The sequence below is a fragment of the Poromitra crassiceps genome (assembly GCF_964638095.1).
Source record: "Poromitra crassiceps genome assembly, chromosome: 9".
Taxonomy (NCBI): domain Eukaryota; kingdom Metazoa; phylum Chordata; class Actinopteri; order Beryciformes; family Melamphaidae; genus Poromitra; species Poromitra crassiceps.
Genome location: NC_139630.1, coordinates 15,623,838 through 15,647,628, shown reverse-complemented (window position 1 = coordinate 15,647,628; position 23,791 = coordinate 15,623,838). Strand labels below are relative to the sequence as shown.

The 23,791-nt window shown below is 44.0% G+C and overlaps 1 protein-coding gene across 1 annotated transcript in view; it reads right to left on the bottom strand.

Annotated features, from left to right (window-relative positions):
* LOC310782935 (NACHT, LRR and PYD domains-containing protein 3-like) overlaps positions 1-23,791 on the bottom strand; it is a 130,465-nt gene that overhangs the window by 68,313 nt on the left and 38,361 nt on the right. The window contains exons 4-7 of the mRNA XM_083643724.1: positions 3,836-3,987; positions 2,294-2,384; positions 1,645-1,755; positions 135-188 (exon numbers count right to left, since the gene is read on the bottom strand). Coding sequence (XP_083499850.1) covers positions 135-188; positions 1,645-1,755; positions 2,294-2,384; positions 3,836-3,987 — 408 coding nt within the window. The remainder of the gene's footprint in view (positions 1-134; positions 189-1,644; positions 1,756-2,293; positions 2,385-3,835; positions 3,988-23,791) is intronic.

The following is a 23,791-nucleotide window of genomic DNA, read 5'->3' as shown; positions in this document are numbered from 1 at the left end:
GAAATGGTTCATACGTAGCGTGCAGTGCTTGAGATACTTCTGATGCATTAAAGTGTTCAGTCTGTCAGATTTCAGCAACACTTTGAATGCATCAATAGGAAGAATGGTCTGAGTGATTTAGCTCCTGTACCTACCTGCTTCTCTTCTTCTCTCTTCTGCTTCTTTTTCTTCATCCCTTTCTTTTTTTACTGCAGGAAAATAATGATCGTAAAGAATATGTTAAAGAAGCAAATATGTATCATATCACAATAAAATATTAATTTTAATTTATCCTACAAAGTGGGCAGTGGTGGCCCAATGGTTAGAGAAGCGAGCTTGTGACCGGAAGGTCGTCGGTTCAATCCCCGGGACCGGCAGGATAAATCTGGGTGGGGAAAGTGAAAAAGTAGCGCTTGCCCCTCCCTCATTACCACCACTGAGGTGCCCTTGAGCAAGGCCCTTAACCCCAACCGCTCCAGTGGAGCTGATCAGTGGCCAACAGATCAGACTGTGGTTGTACTGGTCAGCTTCCAGGTATGAATGTGTGTGTGAATGTGAACAGGGCACTCCTGAAAAAGAGAGCATTGCTCTCAGTGAGACTCCCCCTGTATAAATAAAGGTAAAAAAAAGGTTTCAGGTTTCAGGTTTTACACATAACATATTTCAGCTCCTACATCATCTTTGTATTAGAGAAGATACTTAGAACAGTTTGACTGTGACACAAAAAAGAAGGTGGTACAAACAGGAAGGGAATCTCGGCTAAGGGAGGCTTATTTTGCTCAATGTTTATTGCTGGACCATCCAATGTTCAGAGGCCTGTTTGCAAGAGGCCCTGTGTGTCAGACCACAGTTGGTCATGCTGAATCTATCTATGATCAGCACTAATTGTAAATTTTGGCAACTTGTCAGACATTTCACCTGCAGTTGCATAAACATGTTGTTTTGTTGAAATTAATCAGTAATGTTATGATTAATTAAGCTTACGTATATTCATACTCTTACACCTCTTTATCTCATAGACTTGGGCAAAAGATTGGCAGGTGCAAAAGGGGTTTCAGAGATGAGGAAGCTACAGTTCTAGAAAAACCTATGACTGGGTCAGAAGGTATAATAAGGCAGCAGCTAGTTGGAGGCATTGAGGACCTAGATAAGGTGACCAGACAAGCTAAAGCTGTGATGTTTGCTAATTGGCCTGTTGCCAATGTGGCCCTTGACAGTAGATCAGATTCCATTATCAAAGATGGAGAAGTTAGAGAGGCTGGTCAGCTCATATCAGGAAATTACATCTTGGTAATGTAGCTTTGTATGGGAAAGGAATTCCTGAAATAGCTACAGTATATAGGCCTATAGGAGTTTAAATGTGTAAAGGTTGGAGACCACACTGACAAAATGTAAGGAAGTCAGTAGTCCAGCGCCTCTTGTGGTAGCAGGGTGGAAATGGAACTCGAGAGGCAGTTTAACAACCTGGGAATAGGGCAACCTTTATGGAGTAAGGCAACTAAACCTAACCCTAAATAAAACAGACACCAATATGAATACTGTCAATTCGAGGCAGATATCTATTATATGTAATCTTGCATATTGTGGCAATAAAATTGATTCTGATTAATAATATCAATTAGACAGTAATTCATTATAAATAAATAGTATCTCATGACTTCCTACCTGTTGTGCGTATGCATTTGGCAATGGCTGTTATGACGAGCAGCCACATGGTCACGACCATGAAGATGGTGACTATTCTCTGTGTTCTCCGTTTGCGTTCACGATCAAGCTCTACAGAAAAATAACAGCAACAAGTCTGTTTACATGGACACAGTTTTCTATGTATGTAGTTGATAGCTTGACTTTTATTGTCTGGATATCGTATGCTAAAATGTAATTTACACACGCACGCACGCACACACACACACAGACACACACACACACACACACACACACACACACACACACACACACACACACACACACACACACACACACACACACACACACACACGTATATATATATAAATTCTGAATTACAATTAGAATTATGATCAGAATTATTCTATGAAATTCATTATACAATTAATTCAAACGTTTTTAGTCTTACATTAATTTTTTGTTTTTTAAATGCTATTCAAATGCAGTTTCACTTATTTGTTTTCATTTCCTTGAAACAAGTGTCACTATGTTGAAACAAGGCAAGAAAGAACAGGTTGATTTTGTAAACAAGTGAAATAATCTGACCTTTTTGGCAGATTGTTAATTTAAGATGAATAACATTTGAAGATTTGACCCTACATTAAATGTGTTGTTAAAGGTAACTCACTCAGGATGAGGGGGTTGCTGATTGGTTCGCTGACCTCCCGACTGACTGGGTTCTGCACCGTACAGATGAACAGCGTATAGATCAAATCCAGCTATAAAATCAGTGAAATAGAATGAGCTCAAAGTTCACAAACCAATCACAGTTTATTTTTTATCAGTGCTCACTTGATTAAAGGAGCTCTGAGTAACTACACAGCAATTCCCTGGAGCTGGAAGTAGAGGTCTTCATTCAAAAATGACGTAGCCTGACTGCATGGAAGCAGGCTGCTGGTATAAGCTCTGCCATTGGCCGACTATTGTCGTGGATAATTCTATATGAATATGTCGAAATAAGTAGGACAACCTCTCAGTCGCTGCGAAGATATGAATCTGTTTAATTATAACCACATATGAACATTTATAGGCAGCTTTGCACGCAAAGCCCAAGTTCCCACAATGAAAGGAAACCACACCACCTAGCTAATCGTCCCTCAGGGACCTTGTTGTTGACCACTTTACCTAGAAACGCCTATTTCACCTATTCCATGCATGAGTCATCCAAAAATTCTTTCCACACTATTACAGTTGGCAAGTGGAAAAAAATCCCTTTTTGCTCTAGTTTTATCTCCCACCCCCTTTTAAATAGTTTGAAATGTGCTCTGAAAACTCTGGTAAACTGTTTGATGTTGTGTTGAATCCAATTGCAGCAGGTTACCTGGAGGAGTTAATGCTTCCCTAATCCCTATCGTGTGTGTGTGTCCTCTCCACTCGGGAGTCTGGCTGTCAAGCGATGGGCATGCAAGGCTCAACTCTGCTATAGAATGTAATAGTCCTAGTAATAGGATGGGGGTTGGGGGGAGTGTAGGGGGGCATAGGTTGGACATTTTTTCTTTTTGTTTTGGACCCTTTTGCACGTATTTTTGTGGTTTAATCAGTTAGAATAGTGCCATAATTGTATATGTTTCATAATAAATCACACCTTGCCTCATGGCATATCAGCGTGTCACACCATTGGGGAACCACAATACAGTAGAGTCTATTGTCAGAATCAGAATAACTTTATTGGTCCCCAAGGGGAAGTTGAGTCATGCTACACTTGCTTCACACATAGGGAAGAATATAAACATAAGGACATTATACGAAGCATAGGAATAGACCGTAAAAATAAAACAATGAAATAGAATAGAAGTTAGTTAGCCTACAGTAAAGCGTCACAAATGTGTGACTTCTCCTACAATCCTTCAATCCTTCAATTAGCATTGCATAAAAAGTGAAAATGTGAGGTATTATCTTATATACAGCAGTGTGAGTGTGGCAGTAATATAAATAATAATAAACAATAAACTGTATAGTTGGGCTTGCTGGAGGAAGGGGGCAGCTGAAAACCACTACAGTAGCTAGTGCAATGCATGTGTGAACTGTGAAGGAAGCTGAACAAATAATTCTGCTATTCCTTGTTGTTAGTCCCCTGATATTACTAGTGGACATGAACTAACTCACAAATGGACAGAAAGAATGAGCCAAAAAGACAAACACCCCGAAACCATCTTCGCTGTACTTGTACCTTTGTAATCTCTTGCTCTCTCTTGTTCATGTCATCTTTCCACCAGGTGTAGCTGACTGGTTCAGCCTCTGTGGTGTCTGAATCACAGCTCAGAATACACTGAGTCAAACCAGCATCACACCATGTAGAGATGGAGGGTTTAGAGACAGCAGCTGTCGTTGGAGAGAAGAGAGGAGAACAACGCTGTTAGTCAGGATCAATCAGATGCACATTTTTATTTTTCTGTCTCAATGTAGACAGCTAGAAAGAGACAGACACACAAAACATTTTTCACGCAATGTGCCAACATGTTACATTGCTACATTGCGTGTAGCTAGCGATGAGATGCACACGGAAGCACTGTAAACCCATTGTAGTCATATTTGTCGCTCAGAGCAACTGCTGCTAACCTTGCAAGGCAGCTGGATTCTCGCGACTGCTCCAGCTGTCCATTCACTCCCATATTAACCTGACAAGCCTGCAGCTGCTCTCTACAGCAGTGGTTCTCAAAATCAAGTTCAAGTTCAAGTTCAGCTTTATTGTCATTAAAGCAATACACAAGGGTAGGGCAGAAACGAAATGACGATTGCATCTAGCCCACAAATAGTGCAATTTCAAGAGAAATACTGACAACCGACAATAAAGGTAGTAAATTAAAAATAAAGTGCTTTAGGGAAATTATTGCACATGCTAAAGTGCTTTTTAAAAACAGCATAAATAAATAAAAATAGCTTACTCTAATTTTAAAAACTAAATTAAAAACAAACATTAAAAAGTACCAACGATGGTAGAGAAGGTCATACTAAAGTCTCTGTTTACCAACTATGGTAGTGTGTGAGGGATCAAAGAGTCCAAGTCCGAGTGTGTGTGTGGGGTCTGGGAACCCCCAGGGGACCTTTATTTTCACTATAATTCCATCCATAAGTAACACAATGACAGAATGTAGCATACTATTTTGGTCATGGGTTTCATACATTTTCTATACATCTAAAAGCAAAAACCTTATCAGATCGGGGACCCTGGGACGAACTCTTCTCAAATGGGGGTCCATGGAATAAATTTGGGTCAGTTTATGTCATATCTCGCCCAGAGCCCTAAATTATGTTTTCTTTATTTCACAATTCTAAGAACCATACTTGTTTTATTTTGGTGACTCACCTGTCTTCTCATTTCAGATCCCTTTACTTCCTGCCCTCGTGTTTCCTGCTCCTCTGATTGTCTGCCCCACCCTGATATGTTTCACCTTTGTCAATTATCCTTGCCTCACCTCACCTGTGTAATTATCTCTGGCTCCCTGTCTATTTAGCCTTAGTAATTTACAAGTGTCACCAGCCTGTACGTTTGTTTGCCAATGCTCCTGCACACACAAACAGGCTATGAGACACGGATAATACATAGCCTACCGTACAGTATACGATAGGATTATGGTAGAAACTTGTTTTTTTATTTAAAACGTTGGCGTCAAGTCTGACGGTCCCTAGCACTTGCCTCACCGCCCGCAGCACATAGAGACCAATGTTATTTGTCCAGCTCGGAGGATCGTTCATTTAGGTGAAAATGAGGTTGTAGCTCGTTGTCTACCTTACTAAGATGGGGAGGCGTCGTGTGTGCAGTACAAACGCTTCGTTTATGAGCTATTGATCCGGGAAGTGCGAATCTGTCAATATATTTCCAACTTTACCGAACTTTTGTGGATCGCACATGTAACAGTTTACAATCTGTGTAAGCAGAACCCCGAAACACATGCTACAGCATGCAACTCCCAACTCAAATATTTACGCCTCGCAGTGTATTTTCTCTCTTTCAAAACAATCTGGCAACACGATATGCAAGTGAGACAATTGCAGGATTCCCCCGCAATTCATCTCCTCGTAGTCCCACCTCCACGAATAAACAGTTTGTTAATCAGCAGATGTCCACAACTGCTGATCACTCGGATTTTGGAAAAAAAATAGCCCAGACTGAGAAATACGTGATTGATTGCAGCCATTTAGTTATCCTCATGGATATTTCAGTGGTGAGTGAAATTAGTTGGATAGTGATACTTGGGCCAGATCTGACTCGTCATGATATGACTTGAGCTGGCCCCGATTGGGCTCTCTCGATTCGTCCGGGTCCGTCCGTGCTTGCTGGGAGTAGAGACTGTGTTTCTCACGGACGCTTACTGGTGTGGCACAGCGCTCTTCCAGTGTAAACATATGGGTGTAAACACGTGAGAACACATGATCGCAGACAGACCAGAGAGGCAGAGCTAATAGCGAGCGGACCCCGCAAAATGGAACGAGGCGGCGGAGAAAGCAGACAGGAGGAGCCGGGAAGGGAAGAACCAGGGCCGACAAAGCGACCGAAACTGTCTAAAGTGTGGGAACATTTCACGCTGAAAAAGGACACAAACTCAGTGGTGTGCAAGTACTGTAACGATACTTGCATATCACAACAGTACCTCGTTAATGCTTCAGCACCTGAACCGTAAACATCCAGTCTACGCATCCACCAGCGCATCTACGTCGAGCGGAGCAAAGTAACGTAACGTTAACTATACACAACGCTAATGTAAATGTATGCTAATGATTGCTACTTGATATTAAGACTAGTAGTAGTTGTGCTGCTGGCTTGCCACGTTGCCAATATGACTATTAGTAACTGCATTCACGCTGCATTTTTTTTATGTGGCTTGCCGTTTTCTGTGAGAAATACAAAGCTCAACCTAACGTTAACGTTAGCGGCTAATTTAAAAGCGTTGTGTGTGTGTGTGTGTGATCACACTAGCCTATTGGTGTGTGAGAGAGAAAGAGAGAGTGAGTGTGTGTGAGAGAGAAAGAGCAGCAATGTGCGAAGTTGCCTCATGCAGCTGTAAGGTAAATGAAGGATGTAAACTAGCTAGTAAGCCATTCATTCATATTATTTAACGGTTGCTGTACACTGGAAGAACTCAAACGTCAGGTTGAAAAGATGAATGGTGCCACTGCCAGTTCTATGCAATTTAAAAATAAAAATGTTGTTTTTTCTAAGAAAGAAACCAATGTAGTTGTTTATTTGAAGAGATTTATCTTATTTTTTGGTGTATATTTACGATAAGCCTTTGAAAACACAAAAAAGGGTTCTTATCCGATTACTCGATTAATCGATGGATTATTCGGTAGAATACTCGATTACTAAAATAATCGATAGTTGCAGAACTAGTCAGTTTAGGGGTCCTTGACGTGGAAAAAGATTGAGAACCACACTGCTCTACAAGCATTATTAATCGAAAACCGATTCAAGAAGCCTACATTGATCCCTACTAAAAGAAACATCACTGGTAACTACACTGGTATAATGTCGATGAAATAATGGACACGCTTCATACTCATGTCTTTTGAAGTTTTATTTATCTCTCTTTGTCAGTAGACACGGCGAAAACTAAAGGGGAAAAATGTATATTTAAATTATAAGTCATGTCGTTTCAAAGTCTCTCCAGCAATTATCCATTGACATACACATCCAAACATGTTAGCACAACAGAAACGTGCCAAAATCAAATAAAATTGTTGACATCGTATCAAATTGTCCACGTAACTTAAAGTACATCAACAGACATTTTACATGAAATATAACCAAATTAAAGACAATTACCGCGTGCGCCTCTTGAACCACATACAGAATAGTGTTCCTTTGGGGCTGTATGTCTTTCCTCTGCAGCAGCCATGTTGGTTCTGACCCAAAAATCCACGGTCACACCCTTAACTAAACTCTGGTCATGTGACCCATCACACTCTCTTACACATTACGGGGTCCACCCGCTATGCCGACCACCCGCAGTGCCGATGTTAGGTTTAGGCGTGGGGGGTGGGAGAGGTCAGGTTTAGGGTTAGGATGGGGGAGGTTAGCTTTAGGCGTGGGGGGTGGGATAGGTTAGGTTTAGGGTCTGGGGGAGGTTAGCTTTAGGCGTGGGGGTGGGAGAGGTTAGGTTTAGGCATGGGGGCTGGGAGAGGTTAGGTTTAGATGTGAGAGGTTAGGTTTAGGCGTGGGGGGTGGGAGAGGTTAGGTTTATGGTTAGGGTCTGGGGGAAGTTAGGTTTAAGTGTAGGGGGTGGGGTGGGAGAGGTTAGGTTTAGGGCTAGGGTCTGGGGGAGGTTAGGTTTAAGTGTGGGGGGTGGGAGAGGTTAGGTTAGGCGTGAGAGATTAGGTTTAGGCGTGGGGGGTGGGGTGGGAGAGGTTAGGTTTAGGGCTAGGGTCTGGGAGAGGTTAGGTTTAGGCGTGGGGGCTGGGAGAGGTTAGCTCCTGCCGGTCCACCGACGCGCTGCACGCCGCCTCGCTACTTTTATCAATGTTACCTTTTAACATCTTGTTTATTACATAAAAAAATTAATGTATGTACTCAATGTATGTACTCAACCATGAATTTATGAGAGAATGAGTGAAATAAAGACATATGAATTATGAAATATAACCACCTCAATGAAACCTGTCTCTGTAATTATGTTATAGAGTCCACATAGTTTTGACTGTCTGTCTAATGTAATAATAATTACTAGGCAGTAGGCACATGCAGTTTCTGGGAGCTTGATTTCTTCACATAGCTTCTACATTACACACTGGCACTGTGTCAAGTTCCACATGCTTGGTTGCACATGTTATTTTATAACAGGTGGCAACCTTTTTTGGGCCAGCGCCCATGTTTGTAGTAGGCATGTCGTCAGATTTGCGTGCCGATCTGCTCAGTGCTCACCATGTTTGCTGCACGCCAATCCGAGGAAGCCTTGGGTGGGACACTGTGGTAATCAGAAATGAGGACTGCATTTTGCAAGCTGCTTACTCGTCCAAAATAATCCAGCCACGTAACGTACCTATCCAACACCGCCTCGCACGTACAGGACAAGGACCGCACAGTGACAGCGCTTCGCTGTTTATAAAGCTGACTAGCGATGCGAGGAGACTGTTGCCAAAGAACTTGCAAAGAACTGACATTCAACAAGTTCAACCCACCCCAACACACAGCTAGGCTAGGACAGACTAGGCGGCAGTGCTGCTTCCAAAACGACAGTAATACACAGAGTGCCTTGCACCACCGAAGAAAGACGAGCAGTCGGGAGTCTGGGGGGGTACTAAAGTGAATGTTTTCTAATATATAATTACATCAATCATCTAAAGACTTTTCAAACATATTTGATTGCAGGATGATGTTTTCTTTGTTGCGTTTGTGATGAAAACAATCTGGCGACGAGTCAGTGGAAAGCCAGGGTATTTGAGGAGGTGATGAGTGATTAGTAAATCGCTGCCAGCCGTGCACTTGTGCCCAGGTGTCAGGAACAACTCCGCCCACTACACACAGGAGGGGGAAATACAGGGAGAGAGAGACACACAAACAAGACAAACAAACACATCCTGGGGAGAGCCCTCCCTCAACGGACACCTCCTGGCGTCCTACCAGGCTTCTCCGGAAGGTCCCGGAGAAAATCTCTCAGCAGGGAAGCGTCCACAATAAAGCTTCTGGCCACCCATGACCTCTCCTCAGGACCGTAACCCTCCCAATCCACCAGGAACTGGAAACCGCGACCACTGCGTCGGGAATCCAGGATCCGCCGCACCGTGTAGACTGGTCCGCCATCAACCACCCGGTGGGGGGTGGAGGGGGCTCGGCCGGAGGGCACAATGAGCTGGAAGACATGGGCTTGAGTATTGACACATGGAAGGTTGGACAAATCTTTAAAGATGGAGGAAGCTTGAGACGGACAGCCGAAGGATTCACCACCTTGTCCACTTCAAACGGACCGACAAAGCGAGGCGCCAATTTCTGCGATTCTACATTTAAAGGTAAGTCACGAGAGGATAGCCAAACCTTCTGACCGGGCTGGTAGGGAGGAGCAGGGACACGATGGTGGTCAGCCAGGCGCTGGTTACGGGCAGCAGTCCGAAGAAGCACCGCACGTGCCTCTTTCTAAATCCAACGACAACGCCGGAAATTGGCTCGGACGGAGGGAACAGCCACGTCCTCCTCCTGGTTAGGGAATAGTGGCGGTTGGTAGCCCAGAGAGGCCATAAAAGGTGACATACCTGTGGCTGAACTGGTGAGGGAGTTATGAGCATATTTCACCCAAGGCAGTTGTTTACTCCAGTCGGACGAATGACGAGTGGTGATGCACCTCAAGGCCGCCCCCAGGTCTTGATTGGCCCGCTCTGTCTGCCCGTTGGACTGGGGATGATACCCAGAAGATAGGCTGACTGTGGCTCCTATTGCAGAACAGAAAGCTCTCCAGACCCCAGAGGTAAATTGCGGCCCTCTGTCTGAAACAATGTCCCGGGGAAGACCATGGGGCTTAAACACATGGATGACTAGAAGGTCAGCAGTCTCTGCGGCAGAAGGCAGTTTAGGGAGAGGAACAAAGTGCACAGCCTTGGAGAAATAATGGACAATGTTTAATATGACAGTGTTACCTTCAGAGGGAGGTAGCCCGGTAACAAAGTCGACAGCGATGTGGGACCAAGGGCGGTGAGGCACAGGTATGGACTGCAACAACCCAGCAGGAAGCTGGTGGGAGGCTTTGCTGTGGGCACAGACAGAGCAGGCGGACACAAAGTCCCTGGTATCGGCTGCCATGGTGGGCCACCAAAATCTTCGCCTGAGGAAGTCGAGGGTGCGACAAATAGCCGGATGGCAGGACAGCTTGGAGGAGTGGCCCCACTGCAGCACTGGCGACCTAACTGAATCCGGAATAAAAAGATTAGGTGGACCGTTGCCTGGGTCGGCCTGTAAGTGCTGTGCCTCCTGGACCAGGGTCTGAATTTGCCAGGAAGCTGCCCCCACCACACAGGAAGAGGGAAGAATGGCCTCCGGTTCCAGGTGTGGCCCCTCGGGCTCAGCCAAGCAAGAGAGAGCATCAGGTTTCCCATTCTTAGAGCCGGGACGGTAGGTAAGGGTGTAATTGAAACGCCCCAAAAACAAAGCCCACCGAGTTTGAGTTTAGTCTCTTGGCAGAACGGAGGTATGACAAATTCTTATGATCTGTCCAGACGATGAGTGGATGTTCCACCCCCTCCAACCAGTGCTTCCATTCCTCCAGGGCTAACATGACTGCCAGCAGCTCTCGGTTTACCACATCATCGTTGCGCTGTGCTGGGTTCAGGGAACAAGAGAAGAAAGCACATGGGTGAAGCCAGGGGCGGACTGGGATCATAATTCAGGCCGGGCATTAGATACCAAGCAGGCCAGGCCGATACAGGCCGATGCGGGCGAAAATGTTGGCCGTTTGAAGCCCAATTTGGTCCGTTTGAAGCCCAATTTGGTCCGTTTGAAGCCCAATTTGGGTCCTTTGAAGCCCAATTTGGGTCGTTTGAAGCAAGATTTAGTGAATATAATGCTAATGACGAATGACATGCAATGCACAGGCCTTCTTGAAGGCATCCTCTCTGCCTCTGGATGACTTTGCCCCGGGAGGGTCTGGTGAGACGAAGGAGGAGCGCGGCCGGGAGTAACCCACAGCGCCTTAGAGCCTCCATGCACCGAAGGGTCTTTCATAATGCGGTGTAGCACTAACTCTATTGCAGCGGATTGGGCGTGATCGGCCCTTCCGCGGGCAATGTTGCAGACAGAGTAGGAGGACTGATCCGTGAGCGGCTGCTTCTGGGATGCGAGTCGGGGTCTTAATCAGCCTCGGCTGGGTCTACTGGGCGAGGGTGTATGATGTTCGACAGACCCGAAACACCTTACGACCCCAGTTAACATCACTGATGACGCGTCCCAGCGCGTGCGGTAGTATGTATTTCTTAACATAGAATTCTGGCTCCCCTGACCAGTGACACTTAGGAATAGACTAGGCGACAACCAGGTATTATATTGGTGACAAGCTGGAGAGACAGTTGACAGTCGGAGAGACAGCATCCGGTACGGGATGGGTTTAGCACCCCAGCCAGAAAATCTGTGTAAAGATCAGCGCGGCCTGGGGTCCTTCAGGCTAGAGCGAGGTGCTCGGCGCAGGCGAATGACGTACAACGCACAGGCCTTCTTGAAGTAGGGATGGGCATCGAATTTCGAATTTTCGAATAATCGTTGTTATTATCAAGGTCGACTTTTATTATTGAAAGTGGAAATTCTAAAAAAAAAAAAAAAATGTTTTTTTTTTTTTTGTGAGTGAAATGTTGCATTGTCTCCCCTGATTCTAAGTATAGTCGAATCGCTTGGTTTGAGCAAGTAAAACAATTTTTATAAGCATTTTAAGCAAGGTTTATGGAAAAATGGCGGATGAAATCCCATGAAGAGGGAGAGGGGGTGACTTTGGCACCCCTTTGGCACTCAGACCTGAGCCTACTAAATATTTAATGAACCACTCATGATTGTCAAAACTGTTTTTTATTTTCGAAAATGTCAATGTCATGTTCTTTACTTCAGTGGTGCAATGCTTGTTTGAGCTAAAAATCCACAGCAGAAACTTTTTCTATTAATTAATAAAGCCTTAGACTTAGAATCAGGGGAGACAATGCAACATTTCACTCTCACACACAAAAAAAAAAAAACATTTTAATTTTTTTTTACATTTTTATTTTTATTTTCGAATTTCGATTTAAAGCCAGCGAATTTCGAATAGTGTTTTTGCTAGAAATGCCCATCCCTATCTTTAAGGCATCCTCTCTGCCTCTGGATGCCTTTGCCCCGGGAGGGTCTGGTGAGACGAAGGAGGAGCGCGGCCGGGAGTAAACCCACAGGGCCTGAGCCTCCATGCAGCAAAGGGAAAATGGTTGAGCATGTCTCTCAATACATCATTGACCAGAGCTTGAAACACTGCTGGGGCAGTAGTGAGGCCGAATAGCATCACCAGATATTCAAAGTGCCCAATGGGGGTGTTAAAAGCAGTCTTCCATTCGTCTCCCTCCTTGATGCGGACTAGATGGTACATAAGCATTGGGGAGGTCCAGCTTGGAAAACACAAAGGCCATGTGGAGATGGACAAAAGCAGAGTCAAGTAAAGGCAGCGAATATTTATTCTTAACAGTAATGTCATTGAGGTGACGATAGTCGATACAGGGACGTAGAGAACCATCCTTCTTACCCACAAAAAAGAATGCAGCTCCCAAAGGAGAGGAAGAGGGTCGGATCAATCCTGCCACCAACGACTCATGAATGTATTTTGTCCATAGATGAAGGCCTCCACTAAACCCAGCTCATGTTCCCTATTAGTGGGTGAACAATCCAACGCTTGGTGAATTCTGCTTCACAATGATAGGAAGAGCCGACATTGACGGATCAAAAAGCGACGTCGCTATCAACGCTTGGCCGCCACAAGCCAGTTATCCCTGTGGTCACTTTTCTGACACCTCCTGCTTAAAACCCAAAGGGCCCTATCTTCGTATGGCGCTATCCTTTGCGTTGCCATTTGCGCGCCTTTTGCTATCTTCCCAGCGTCTGTCCCGGCCCCAGACATCGTCTGCCTCCACGTCCAGTTTTGCGCTGGGATCTAAGCTATCATCTCCCTCCCGCAAGTGTCATTTTGCGCTCTTGCGAAGATACTGTCGGTATGTTCCGAGCGCAAAGAGAGGTTTGGGTGTTGACTGTGCCAAAACAGGCGCAATGTGTTAGGAAAAACGGCCTTGGGTGCGCTCAATTTTAACGCCACCAAATAGCTGGTCTTAGCACAAAAAGACAGACAATATTCTCCGGGCAGTGCAGGAAATCCTTGCTTCGATACATTTACGCACGGCATGGATGTCACTCTCCAACACCTCGCGCCTGCACACATTCTTCTCTCCTCGGAATGACACGTTGATTTTCACGTTGATAACTATAGCCTATATTGCAGAAAAAACACAGAGAATTAGTTTGTCATGGTTTTATTAGGCTACATAATTCCAGACCATACAGGTTTGTGGTGTGAGGTAACAGTAGATTGCTTTTGAGAAAGTTGTGACGGTGTTGTGCCAAGCTGCCTCTCCCCAACCTGTGAGCCCCATGGCCGGCCCAAAACAACCAGGGCACCGAGCAAAACGCAAATCACGTTTTGGCACAACACCTGTAGTGTCCGGCCAGTACAGTAACCTCTTTTCCACAGCGCGGATGGCGTGACCGCCATCAATGGCTTAACCATAGTGGACAATTCTGACATAGGCTATTGAAATAGGCTAGAAGTAAAATTTCACACATTCCTACCCTATTAAAGAAACACATATTTTAGATGTGTAGTCCTATGTTATAGCCTATATGAACGAAACGTCTAATCACATAGCTGATGGTATTTACCAGGTCAAAAAAAGAGCCCCAATCTTTACCTCAGGTTAAAACACTGCAGGATAAACATATAGAAAGAGTATCAACTTACAAATACTTGGGTTTTTTAATAGATGATGGTCTTACTTTTAGGTATCATATAGAGTCCTTGGTGAAAAGGCTGAGACTCAAGTTAGGTTTTTATTTTAGAAACAAGACATTTTGTACATGCATGCTCCTGTAGGTTATTTGCGTCTGCTGGACACTGTTTATCACGGGGCTTTAAGGTTTATCACAAACTGTAAAAATCTAACTCACCACTGTGTTCTCTACCAGAAAGTGGGCTGGCCATCTCTGACTCTACGTAGGCTGAGTCACTGGTATCTTTTTATTTATAAGGCGATATTAAAACAACTCCCAAATTATTTGTGTACATACATTGTCCAGCAGAGCAACAACAATTACTCTTTACGCTCACAAAACCTTTTTTTATTGAATGTGAAAAGGGCTCATACAGAGTATGGTAAAAAGGCGTTTCAGTTCTCAGCACCGACGGCATGGAATGAGCTCCAGAAGGACCTGAAATTGCAGGAGCTGGTCTCATTAAATGTTTTTAAAACAATGGTTAAAGGTAGGGAGGACGGTGAAAGTTGCAACTGTTTTTTTTCTTCATAGTTTAACTTGTTTTTATGAATCACTAAATGTGTGTGTACCATGCAGTGTTGTAATGTTATGAGATGTTTGTTGTGGCGTCTGCAACTTGTATAATTTTATGCTGCTTTTCTTGGCCAGGTCCCTCTTGAAAAAGAGATTCTCAATCTCAATGAGGCTAACCTGGATAAGTAAAGGTTAAATAAATACAGTAAGCGCACGCTTTGGGACATCACTGCGTAATTGCGCGGCGGCCCTCTCTCTCTTTCCTCTCTCGTTCTCTCCCCCCCTCTCTCTCTCTCGCTCTCTCACCCTCTCCCTTTTCTCTCTCTCTCTGTTTGATGATGATGATGTGATGGCGGTGACGCTGTGGCTTTTAAGGGGAGTGATCTCACCTTGTGAATCCTGTTATGGGCATAAACACACCTATGGATGTTTGCGCCGAGATGACGTGAAGCGCAGCGGGCCGACACGCCCACAATTAGGGCTTTGCCCGGAGCTATTCCAGCGCAAAACGGGCGCCAATGCAAAATTACCGCCGTTGCGAAGATAAGGCCCAAAAAGTCAGAAGGACTTTCACGGTCTGTATTCATACTGAAAATCAAGATCAAGCGAGCTTTTGCCCTTCTGCTCCACGGGAGGTTTCTGTCCTCCCTGAGCTCACCTTAGGACACCTGCGTTATCATTTGACAGGTGTACCGCCCCAGTCAAACTCCCCACCTGCCACTGTCCCCGGAGCGGCTCACGCCGGCAGAGCGCTTGACACCAGAAGCCTCACCGGGTAAGTGAAAAAATGATAAGAGTAGTGGTTTGAGAACCATTGCTGTAGAGAGCAGCTGCAGGCTTGTGTCGGTGTAATATGGGAGTGACTGGACGACTGGAGCGAATCCAGCTTTCTTGCAAAGTTAGGAGTAGTTGCCCTGAGCATCATATATGAGGTTTACATTGGAGCTTAGTGAAAGCCCAGGTCTTTGAATGCATCGCACAAGGGTACCGTGTTCGCACGGGGGAGCAGTTGCCCTGAGTGGCAAATATGACTACAATGGGTTTACATTGGAGTTTAGTTGAAAGCCAGAGTTGTTTCATGCATCGCTCAAGGGCACCTTGTTAGTAACAACCAACCCACAATGTGCGTGACAAAGCAGTGATCAGATAGGCCATCGGAGAGAGAACGTTGCACCCTGAAAGGGACCATCTGAACAAAATTCTGTATTGAAGAAGACTTGAAACTAGTGAGTGAGACATTAGCCACTTTCAGACATGAACTCCAGGTCAGGTCACGGTTGCTTCCACTGAGCCTGACCCGGACAATACGTGAAGTTAACCCTTTCAGACAGGAGGCATGTTGCTTTCATACATGTGTTGCACCTCCGGGTGTAAAGTAGAGAGGGGGCGGGAGTGGGGGGAATTTGGGCATGACCACACAATGGGGAGTTGTGAAAACTGTCTGACCACACGGCTGCACTTCACTGTCTGAGCATAGCCTTAAAGGAACACTCCGCCCATTTTCAACCAGCTTTGTATCATTAGAACATCAGTACTATATCAGAAAACTGTAAACTGTTTTGAAGTCTGTCATTTAATTTGACAGTTATTGAGTGTTAAAGTGTGGACCAGTGACATCACTGGTCCACACTAACTCAAATTAATAACTCATTAACTCAAATCAACTCTCAATAACTGTCAAACTAGATGAATGATGAATAGTTTGAGTTATTGAGAGTTGATTTGAGTTAGTGAGTTATTGCTGGTTGAAAATGGGCGGAGTGTTCCTTTAAGTGAATCACATTGACATTCAACAAACTATCACTACATGCAGAGTCTGAAAACAAGTTGCTAAAAAGACATAATGGGAGATATAACGTTCGCTGCATATAATCGTTTGCGCATAACGTTAGTACCGTAATTAATTAAACAACCCTACAACTCACGGCCAGATGCATCGATTTCCTGGAGTCTCAAGTGCTACAAAGAAAACAGGTCTTTGCTATGTTCAGTCCTTAAATTCAACAATCCTACTAGAATTATAGAGAATACATGAAGCTAGACGTTTTTACCTTTAAAAAAAATCAATTTTGTATTACTTCGTAACAAAAACTCAGAACGGTTGACTCACTACGGGTTAAAATTTACTTTTCGAAGGGAGCAGATTAGGGCTGTCACTTTTTCCCAAAATAAAGTTCGAACTAACTTTAATTGCCTGCAAAATGTTCGAATATATTCGAAGTTTTTTGATTATTATTATTATATATTTTTTATTTTTTTGCAGGCCAGGCCCCCGGGCATCGGCCTGACGTGCCCGATTATGCAGTCCGCGCCTGCCGGTTACATCGTATAAATATATATAATATAATATAAAATATTAAAAGAATATTAAAAAAAATCCTCAGCTGTCATGGTCCAGTCAGTCAGCTCCTCTCCGCTGCTGTGTTAGCTTGGGTCAGTTGCAGTCACAACACTGCCTCACAAACTTGGCTGCATCCAACTCGAGACAACTTTTCAGAACCTGGAGACAATCTTTCTCAGAAGAGACTAACGCGACAAATCTGGAGACTTTTTCTGACATGGGATTAACATTACCAGCAAGCAGCAGTTGGTTAATTTTGGTTAACTCATTGAGTGCCATGGACGTCTTTCGACGTCCAATTAAATAGTGACGTAGAGTGCCAAGGACGACTTTCGACGTCCAATGCGTTTTTTGACGGTGGGACGTCGATCAAAGCCTTCCGCATCTCCTGTACAACTATTGTAGCTATTGGAGGTCTATAACCTATTTTACAGAACCCTTAGGTGGCGACAGTGCTCTCCAGGTTAACAGAAAGGCACAGAAAAACAGAGAATAAGTCATTGGGGAAACGGAAATCGCATCGCATCCGTATGCATCGATATGCATGAAGCGTTTTAACGTTAGATGTGCCTGCAGCAGCCAATCTGCTCCCACAATTGAGCTCCTCCATGTTCGCTGCGACAGCCCATCCGCATGATCAGCCGTGGAGTTGTTATTATTCTCAACTGGAAGCATAGGAGCCGGTGACAAACACACGCGGAACGCTGTAAAAAAGCTGGATGTCGCGCACCCTTCACTGTGCACAGCAAACTCAGCAGAGAGCCACCAGAGACACTCCCATACGGAGGAGGAGTGTGCAGTTGAGGGGTGGGAGGGGGGGGGGCACGCAGAGCAGCACACAACACCCAGACAGACCCAGACAGCAGGACAGGATTGGCAAACGCAAGCCAGAATATCCGATGCCCACCAGCAAATCAAGACCAGCAAGAAGCTGCAACCAGCAGCGCACGCAGGGGCCAGCGCTGCTGGTTGCAGCTAAAAATATTATTCTGCCAAACAAAATTCCCTGGCCTTCACTGTTTTATTGAAGGAAATTATTTTTGAGGTGTGACTACATCAGAAAATTAGCTTCAGAGTCAGTGATGTGTTTGAAATGTTTAATTTCACAAAAGGGTCATTATCTCAGCTTCTAGAAAAAAACGGCTCTTTTTGGTTAAATCAAGCTATCTTCTCCGGCTGATAACTAAAGAAGGGAAAATTATATCAATAAACCTGTTTTTGCTGATGATAGAAAAGTCTCATCGTTCTTTTTGCGTGTTCAGTGTTTACATAGTAATATCACACAATATTCTGTGGGCCTCGAGAAATCACTGAAAAAAGCTCTGAAACTCTGGCACTGGGAGCGTCCGTTCTCCAAAAGTGGCTGGAACTCAATGAGTTAATAAAATAATAATAATAATAATAATTAATTAAAAAAAAAAAAAAATCGAACAGTTATACATTCGAACATGCCCTCCTCCCCCACATTCAAAGTTAAATTCGAATTTCGAATAAAAAGTGACAGCCCTAGAGCAGATATTCTTCCAGTTTATCTCTGTTCTGTATATTTCGGATCACACACACAAAAAAACATTACGCATGCATTTACTTTATTTAATTGCCATTATTGTGAAGGTTATACCCGGAAGTTTCCGTTGTATACTGCTTGACTTGACGCTACTTGGAATTTGTGGTTCTGCACATGAATCTTCACAAATGCTGTGTAAAAGGCATGAACGCAACCAGATCCAGATACCCTACCTAGCGATGTCCAATACTGGGAAGCAGGATGACCCTCGCATCCAAAAATGCTCTATTTTAAACTATTTATATAATAATAATCTGTCACGCTGGCTTTCTGTCTCTCTCTCCTGCCTCATCCCACTCACTGAGCTGGCTACTTCACGGAGCTCTGGAGGGGAGGGGGACCAATCTGCCCATGCGACTAGGTAGGGAGCTTGTCTCAGAGCCACATCGTAGGAGGGTCGCGGGAGCGTGCATAGCTCACCAAAATGTGTTCATACATACACCACCAATTCAGGTGAGAAGTAGGGTCATTTTCCTATCGACTTCTATACAATGATTATATAGTCAGATTTTTGCAGCCATAGACTGTATAAATGGATGAGTTATATAAAAAGTCAGCGTACAGTTGTCATGAACGGGGAAATTAGCTATAGAGACCAGAACAGTTTTTTGAATCAGGCTGTAAACCATAGGCGACATTTGAATCTTAAGATTAGGGGTTCACAAAAAATCCCAACATGCCCAATGGAATATTGCAAGAATTACCATAGAAACCAAACTCTCACAAACCGCAATCATTACATGTGAATTCAGAAAACAAGAATTTAAATTCAGTCATCTGCTGGAACAAATCTAATCACTTCCAAATAAAGTTATTTACACAAACACAAGGGCTCGGGGACATGTCATAATTCTAGGCACAGCACAAAAGCAATTGGGAGTGAAAATTGTACCTCCAGCTTTTTTAATAGGCTATGTTGCTCAGATATTGACTCATAATTAAATCCAGTCAAGAGTGTGCAATTGTGTGTTTTCCTTTTTATATATTATTAGGCCTTGATTCCTGGCTATCGCCCGCCCTGCAGCTTGCATACACAGCTCAGCTGCTGTGCTGTGTGTGCTGTTTCGGCTCACTTGCTCCATCGCCCGCTCTGCAGCTTGCCTGCTGTGCGGGCTCACTTGCTCTTATGACATCACTGATGACCACTGATGAAACATTGCCCGTCATGCTCCTATTCATCAGTGATGTCACAATGCTCAATTGCTCAAGTGACATCACTGATGACCACTGTGCATCGCAGGCTCGTCTGCTCTATGACATCATCAGTGGGACAAAAATTTAAAAAGAGAGAGAAACAGAGAAACATTGCCCACATGCTCCTATTCATCAGTGATGTCACAATGCCCAATTGCTCAAGTGACACCACTGATGACATCACTTATGACATCAAGTGGCATCACTGATGACATCGCTTATGGCATCATCACTGATTTATGACATCACGGATGACATCATCACTGATGCCACTGATGACATCATCACTGATGTCATCAGTGTGTGTGTCTGACTTGTGTGTGTGTGCTCATGTGTGTGCCTTTCTGTCTCTCATGTATGTGTGTGTGTGTCTGTCTCGTGTATGTGTGCATCAGTGATGATGTCACAATGCCTCTGACATCACTGATGATGTCACAATTTATGACATCATCACTGGAACTTTGTGTGTGTGTGTGTGTGTGTGTGAGAGAGAGAGAGTGAATTTATGACATCACTGATGATGTCCTCAGTGGGCCAGACAGAGAAACTGACAGGCCCTAGCTCCCTTTTATAGACGAGTTTCCCAGCGCTGCCCTAGGGCGGCACCATAGCAGCCTTTCGTGTCCCCGGCAGAAGGCAGCAGCCGAAATATCCAAACTTTTTTACAACGATCGATAACATCAGCTACACTAACGTTAGCAGACGTTATTAACACATTGACTGCCAGCCGTTTTTCAATGCTGTAGGTAGGTTCTGCCAGTTTTTTTTTTGAGGATTCTGGCTCATTTTACAAGAGCCGAGGATTCTTTTCTGTTAGGACTTCGTGAACACCAATCATCTAAAAAGAACTAATAGAATGTGTGCTTTCTCTGTCTAAAAGAGTTAGTTTGTAGAGTTAGTAGTTATGTAAGCATTAGCAGTTGAATACAGCATGGTTTCAGCGTCAGAAAAAATATTCAGAGATAAACGGCTTTTTGTGAAATTCGATAGAACAGTCACTTTAACCATTCATTTTTGGCATCAGTAAGACCTAAACAATAGTTTTGAACAGTAATTTCCTCCATAACAGCAGGAAACTCCCCTCTGCTTCCAACTCCTCCCTCCGTGGGCGTTCTTCTTGGCTGCAGCGCCGTGTCACAAGTAGGGGTGGGACAAAATATCGATACCCACGTTATCGCGATATTTCCACCCGCGATACGTTATCGATACACTGGCGCCAAGTATCGATATGTTTATTATTATTATTATTATTATTATTATTATTTTTTTTTTTTTTTTTTTTTTTTTTTAATAAACAGGCTAAAATATTATGCTGTGTGTGGTAGTTGAAACATAGTTTCAAGTTGACTTTATTTATGTTTGTAGTTGAAACAAAAACAACTACTGTAGGCTACATGAATGGAAATGTTTGATCATTAATATCTACTTTTAGAAATTATATAGGTAGGTAGGTAGGTTATATAGGTTTTCTTGTTTTAATAGTAATAATAAAAAGACTTAATGTGTAACTTTTCCTCCGTGGTATCGAAAATGGTATGAGTGAGTGAGTGAACTCAGAGAGTTCATGTCAATTCTGCTAATAAATGCATAATACATGATTTTTTGCCTTCAGAGGTATTTTTTTCACTTGTTACACAGGTATCGTGATGTATCGTCTTCCAATATATCGCAGTATCGCAGTATCGTGATATATCGTTATCGAGGGCCAAGTATCGTGACGATATCGTATCGTGAGCTACTCAGCGATTCCCACCCCTAGTCACAAGCTTGTCACCAGTCTCACTGCTTTGCTGCTGCTGTGCGGCTGTGTGCCTGTCTGCGCGGCCGCTCTTTGAGGAAGTCTGGTTGGACTCGCTTCTTGGAGTTTTGGTTGAGAGCTTTGATGAAGCTTTTGCGATTCTGGTCATATTTATGCTGCGTGTTTCAAAGTGTGTTCCATCCGTAATATATTATGCAAATTTGCAATCCCGCACTGCCAGCAATCAGCGCGAAAACGAAAGCGTTTTCGCCAATCCATTTTCATGAGAATGGCTTCGTCACACTGCTTTTTGCTTGCCTTCCTCCTTCCTTGTCGCCACTTAGTGGGTCGGTGGAATGGGTTGTACACGTTGTACACGTCCAATACTTATATAAGAGATGTAAAAGGGTTAGATGCACATCCCACCGTCAAAAAAAAAAAATTGATTCTGAAAACGTGTTAACACGTCGTTGGCAGTCAACAGCTGGATTCTGAAAACGTGTTAACACGTCGTTGGCAGTGAACGTGTTAACAATGGGTTATTCTGGAACACATTGTGCAGTGCGTGGCTGTCACAATACACAGAAACGCCTGAACGAGTGTTTGGTTTGACAGTGTTTTGAGCATCAGCCCGCTACCAAACAGCTTTGTCCCTGCAAGTCGGCAAAATAAAATGCGAAACAATGTGCGTTTCCATCCACTGCTATTTTGCGAATTATAGAGCTGACAATCACCTCGTGTTAGAGGCTGTCTGAGCTACTGATCAGCTGCTAGACCCGATATACAGCTCTGTTAAACACATCTAACGTTATTAATTTAAAGTTTCTTGATGATCTACAAGTAGACAAAGGTACCATAACGCCATTTCTGGATTACCAGGTGCGACTCGGCAAACTAACGTTATAATCCCAACCCAATCTAATTTTTTTTTTTTAACACATTGAATGCCAGCCATGTTTTCATTCCTGTAGGTAAGTTGTGCCAGGGGTGTTTTTGACGATTCTGGCTCATTTTAGAACAGCCGAGGATTCTTTTCTGTTAAGAATTTCATTAACACCAATCATCTAAAAATAACTAATAGAATGTGTGCTTTCTCTGTCTAAAAGAGTTAGTTTGCAGAGTTAGTAGTTATGTAGATATTAGCCGTTGAGTACAGCATGGTTTCAGCGTCTGGAAATTTATTCAGAGATAAATGGCTTTTTGTGAAACAGTCACTTTAACCATTCATTTTTGGCATCAGTAAGACCGTCAGACATTCTAAACAATAGTTTTGAACAGTAATTTCCTCCATAACAACAGGAAACACCCCTCTCATTCAAACTCCTCCCTCCGTGTGTCTTCTCCTCCTTCCTCCTGGCTGTACAGCGGGCGTGTCAGAAGCGCTTTTGCTGCTGCCTGCCTGTGTGCCTGCCTGCCTGCTTGCCTGCGTGCGGACGCTCCTTGTGCGAGTCAAGATGGGCCGGGGAATGCGTGGGCGATGGGCAGATGTTGATTCTGGCCTTTCTGAGGTGTTTCAAAGTGTGTTTCACCTATGATCTATTTTGCAAATCGCTCTCCGCTCTCTGTGTGCTGCTGCCGGTGCGCGGCCGCTCTCAGGCAAGACAAGTCTTGAGTGGATTACTGTAAAATCGCCACGGCATTTCCTTGAACGGCTTGGTCCCGCGGCAGTTTTTTCTTTGATTTCGGTCGTCTGGGGGAGCACTGTCAACACTTAGTGGGTCGGTAAAATAGATTATACACATTATCTTGCTCCAATAGTGATCTCGAAGATGTAAAAGTTGTTGATTGATGTCCCACCGTCAAAAAAAAAAAAATGTTTATGTAAGACGAGTAAACTCGGCTCTGGCACTTAAGCGTTGGATTATGTAAGACGAATTATTTCGGCTATGGCACTTAAGGTGTTAAATAGCAACGTTTGTGGACCAACGTTGCTATGTTACAATTTCATCTCCGAAATTGTAAAATGGTAATCCACGGAGCAGATAGTAAGTGAATACAATTTCATTCAAGTCTAGAAGTGAGTCGCCTTAAAGTTAATATCCCAGTCTTCTTCTGTTTACCACGGCGGGTATTGTGCTGCGTATTTACCATGATTTACCGTGTGTAGCCCTATTGTGTGGAGGCTACACACGGCATGTCATGTTTTGCAGTGATCAAGGCAAACTGTGTTGTTTCTGAATGGAGAGACACCTAACGTTAGTCTGGCTGACTGTGACAGAGGAGAGGACTGTAACCTAACGTTAGTCTGACTGACTGTGACAGAGGAGAGGACTGTAACCTAACGTCAGTCTGGCTGACTGTGAC